This window comes from Lactuca virosa, chromosome 7 (genome assembly GCF_052849685.1).
Source record: "Lactuca virosa cultivar CGN04683 chromosome 7, Lactuca_virosa_CGN04683_v6, whole genome shotgun sequence".
Taxonomy (NCBI): Eukaryota; Viridiplantae; Streptophyta; class Magnoliopsida; order Asterales; family Asteraceae; genus Lactuca; species Lactuca virosa.
In genome coordinates this window covers 121,766,354-121,771,480 of record NC_136432.1, presented here as the reverse complement: position 1 = coordinate 121,771,480, position 5,127 = coordinate 121,766,354, and the positions used below count along the sequence as shown (strand labels likewise).

General features: G+C 36.2%; 1 protein-coding gene across 1 annotated transcript; it reads right to left on the bottom strand.

The window, feature by feature from the left end:
• Window positions 1-396: 396 nt before the first annotated feature.
• LOC145127097 (uncharacterized) lies at window positions 397-918 on the bottom strand. Its single transcript, XM_079062349.1, has one exon. The coding sequence runs from the start codon at window positions 916-918 to the stop codon at window positions 397-399; it is 522 nt and encodes a 173-aa protein (XP_078918475.1).
• Window positions 919-5,127: the final 4,209 nt, after the last annotated feature.

The window sequence follows — 5,127 nt, the reverse complement described above, 5'->3', positions numbered from 1 at the left end:
TTATGATACTTGAGAGAAAAGCCTTGTGTTCTTGAGGTGGGAATTGGAGAATGAGGAAAAGATGTGTAAACTCATGCTATATGCATGAGTCTTGGGGAAATTGGTGTTTACGGCCCAAACACCCCTTGTTTGGCCGTAAACACCTAACTAAGGCGTTTATTGTTTTGTTTGCTACACATCGTTAATAACGTCACTTCCTTTTATTTAATCGTTTGACGAAAATAAAATAAAACACCCAAACGGAATTAAATCCGGCCAAAAATGTACTGAAATGTTTTTGACTAATTTTTGGAGTGTTTGATTGTGGAAATTATACAAATGAAAATTTCGGGTTGTCACACAAGCCACATGCGTACAATCTAGACTGGCAAGCATACCCGAAAATCCATGCCTCTCTTAACGAGCCGAATATAATCTCTCAATATCACGTTGAGTAGGTTTGCCTAAATATTGTTCGTGAAAAACCTGATACACACATGCAGAAAACCAATTTACACATTCAACTGCGGTCCTCTCGGATATTTTCAAGTATTCGTCAGATGCATCAAATGCTATACCGTATCCCAAATACCTAAGAGCATCCGCACATTTTTGTATACTACTAAAACCCATTCTTCCTCTAGCGTCGGGTTTTTGTTTGAAAAAATCATAACGAGATTCTAAAGCGTTACTAATACGTAAAAATATAGCCTTATTCAGACGGAAACGACGTTCGAACGAGTTGTCATTATAAAGACAATTATCGGCAAAGTAATCACGTGCCAATAAGTCGTGTGCCGCTTGACAATCATGATTGAAGACCGCCCTTGTACGAGCAACATTCGAACTTTCTTCGTCGTGAATGTGTTGCGCAACGTTGAAGAATGTCTCGACGAATTCTACTTCGTCATCCGAGTCAAAAGTTTTTAAGAATTCCATGTGTTTTGTGGAATCCACATGTTTGTGTTTTGTGGTTTTAGAGAATGAAGGTTTTATGAGAGAATGAAGGTGTGTTTTGGTGAAAATAGAAGGTTTATTTATTTGTGTATTGAACTGAGTTTGAAAAAAAAGGCTCAAATGACCGTTCAACGGTCAAAAAATAAGCATCCAATCATCGATTCCGTTTCATTCGTCGTCGGGAACACGAAGAACAACGACCACGCCCGACCACGGAATGTCGGGGTGGTGTGCACGAAGTTTTCTCGTGGCCACCTGGACCACGAATCGTTTCGTTGTATGTATACCACAAGGCTTTAGTGGTTTTAGTTATGGTGCGCATTTAGAACCCCCGTCTACTGCTGCCACTGCTGCCTTAGAGCTCTCCGGCCAACCATCCTCAACCTCCTGTTACCTCCCTTACATCGTAAGTCCACCACCACCATGAGTCTACTTGTTATTTGATGTATGATGTTTGATTTTTAGCCTAAGGAACCAAAACTCCTTGTTATTTTAATTATTAAATACCATGCAACACCATTTTGAGCTAACAGTGAAGCCCAAAAACAAATCTCAAATTTTCCCCATATGTATGGAATTCGACCAGTAATTAAGCAAGGACCATTCGAATTCTTATTTTAATCCCATGCACACACATTTCTTATTTTCATTCACAATAGCTCTATAACCCAAATCATGGTTTCATTTTGCTTCCTGTGATATTCGAAAATAGCCAAAGACAAAAAAAGCCATACCTTTATTTGTTTTGTTGGTAACTAAACCCATTTATTTTGCATGCCAAAAACACTCACAGTAGGACCATTCAAATTCTTATTTAAAACCCATGCACATTCGTTTGATTTCTTTGTTCACACTAAGAAAACCAAGGCATGAGATTTTTTTTCTTTTGTTCCCATACACCCCATTCGATTTTTGTTTTCACAGTAAGTCTTTTTTTTTTTTGCCTAACCAAACTTCATTTCATTTTAATATGACCCTCATTTATGTTAATGATTTAAAGTAAACCCCTTTATTCATATTCAATTTGACGTAGCTTTTTGAAAAAACAATTTCAAACTTCAATTTAAATTAAACAAAACCCACCCCTACCTTTGAAATTTCATTGCAAATTAAGTCCTAAAGCGCCAAACTTTCATTCCAAAATAAATAAAATCCCCCCTCCATGGAATTTCATTACAAAAGAAGTCCTAAATATTCAAACTTAGTTTCAAATCAAATCCACAAGACCCTGTCCTACAAATCTTTTCAGAACAAGTGAAAACTTACTTTCAAATTAAACTATCATTTCTTTTATTTAGTTTAAACCCTTTTCATCAAACTTCTTGAGAAAATAAATCCTAAACATGTAAATCCTTATTTTAATTATTTCAAATGACCCCTCACCTGAAAATAGTTAACAAACTTGGTCCCATTTAACTTGTTTAAATTAGTAAATGGGCCCTATAATTTAGTTAAATTACAAAACAACCCCTACTTAATAATTTATATCAAAATTTTCTAGGAAACTAAATTAATCCTGACGGTTCGTTTTAGAAGCGACACATATCGACTTCTCGCGACAAACTCTCGAAACAAATCAACAAGGACACGTTAAGGTAAGTGTTACGACTTCACTTTTACATATTTTCGGGATGGGGGGGGGATACATGTACTACTTGTACTATATTTTATATATACATGTGTCTAAATATTTTTGTTTATACAAACAACATCATCATTTTTGTGCGATATAAATCACACAAAAATATTATTTATTACTCTACTACTTACGGTACCGGGAATCTGATTTGAAGAGTCGTATAAAGTTGTTGGATTTCAGAACGGCTTAAATGCTAAAATGGTTCAGCCCTCCAGTATTTCATGTCTGTCCCTCGTCTGTACATGATATTACGCGTACTAAGTAATATTTATCATACAAAATACAGATGAATTATCATTATTTTGTGTAAACACATTTCTAGCTTGTGAAATATTTGTTTAAATACTTATATATTATAAGTAAACAAAATCGTTTTAAAAATCAATATTTACATATGTTATGTTGTTAAGATAATACAACTAATAAAAATAACATATACATTCCGACTACAAATGTGATATGACTGTATAGACGGTTATCAACTTGGTAGTTTCAATATACCTCATACATACACAAAAATATATGAGTTTATATATTTATACAAGTTATAGAACTTGTATCTTAGGCTCTTATATGTGCTTGTGTATACTACCCTAAGTTTTATCAACTGTTTAAACAAGTATCGTACACTTCTACGTATAAGCTTATCAAACATACTTGTCATTTATCCGTTTATCCGTATCTGCGGTTGTTAAGTACAACCTTGGCAGATAACTTTATCCATATATATGTATGTCTGTTTATCCGTATCTGCGGTTGTTAAGTACAACATTGGCATATAACTTTATCCGTATATCCATATGCATGTTTATCCGTTATCCGTACAACCATGGGCTTGGTTGCTTTCAAAACTATTGTAAGTATGAAATTACTTATGGAGCATAACGTTTTAGCTTTCAAAGATTCATTACAAACACAGTTTTATGTATGGATTTACTTATACAAACTAAACTTTTTGTATTTTAAAGACTCATTGCAAACACTGTTTTAACTATTGTTACACATACAAAGAAAATACTTTTTGGACTTTTTAAAAGTATTACTGCGGTTAGCAGAAAACCTGTAACGCTCACCAACCTTTGTGTTGACCCTCAAACTTACATGTATTCTCAAGAGATCATTAGACAGACGTTCAGACATAAGATTGGTCATGGATTACAGACGACCTAGCTATCTAGTTTTTGTTATCTGCATACCTGTTTAAGGTAACTACTGTACTATTATTATCTGTAAGAACCTTGTATTCAAACTTAATTATGGAATACAAATGCTGTTTTGTTTATCGTTGTACTTGTACTATATATTCAGTTTATTTGTGATCCATGAACTTAGTCGCACTCCCGGCATGTTCTACCTTGGTCGGGGGTGTGACATATCAGTAACTCGACATGTTATCAGCATTTTGTCCCCACTTTTGATGTTCTTCGCGAGCTTCGTATTTTTGAGCAGGTCCATGCCCTCTTCGCCATTCTTGGCTGGGAGGGCCTTTTGGGGATTTATTATCCTACTTTTGTGCTTCTGACTCGGGAGTTTCTCGCGACTCTATCTTATCTCAATCTGGATGGCAACTTTACCTTTCATTGCTCTGGTATCACACACCATGTTTATATCACCCATGTTTGCACCATGGTTGATACGTCTACTGACCAGACTTATGGTCCCCATAACACCCGTCATCTCCGACCTCATAACTTCGATATATATAGTTTTTAGAAATCTATTTCAGGATTGGATGATTACAACCCCTCTTCATCCTTAGCGTCCAGTACCCTTCATCATGTTCTGAAGCTAACATTTCGATTGATCAACAATATCATCTTTCCTCAATATGAAACGAGCTAGAAATACTCTGGTGCATGATAACCCAGGAAGCTCGCCCTCATCTCGGTTTTTTTATAGTCCAGAAACTCATCAAAATCTATCGAGATCTAAAGAGCAATATTGTATGTGGTGGCTTAGTCACTCTTATTGCCATGCATCTTTCGGATCATATACATGAGGAGTTTCAGTTTATAAGGGGCGTTGATCAACAAAATCAACTAACTGTTCAAAATCTAGAGTCAATGATTATCTGTCGTCGAACCCTATGAGGTCACGTCCGGTTTCATAGGCATGACAAATATCTACACATTTCAGATTCTTCCACTGTTGCTCTTTTAGATCCTATCAGTTCCACGAACTGACTGCCTTTAACGAATGTTTTTGGTATTCTTGTACCACCTTTTCTGCAGTCACGCGCCACCCACCTTTCATTTTCCCGATATACTGACGTCCCCTTGTCATCTACTATTCCTCCCGACTATCAGCAAGGTGATCCTCTTTACGTCACTCATGATGAAAATTTTTTAGTAGCCCCACCCTATATACGTTGACTTTCAAGATGACTTCCACGACGACTTTCAGGATGCGCCCCATCCACCCCCACCCCACCACCTCATTTTGACCCTACCTCTCCTATAACTTACCAACACTATCTCGAGATCCGATAGGATATTACTGGCATGTGCGAGGATATTTCTAGCATTCGTCAGGATATTTCTGATATCTACATC

Coding starts and splice junctions, on each gene's coding strand:
- LOC145127097 (XM_079062349.1), bottom strand. CDS start 918: ATGGAATTCTTAAAAACTTTTGACTCGGATGACGAAGTAGAATTCGTC.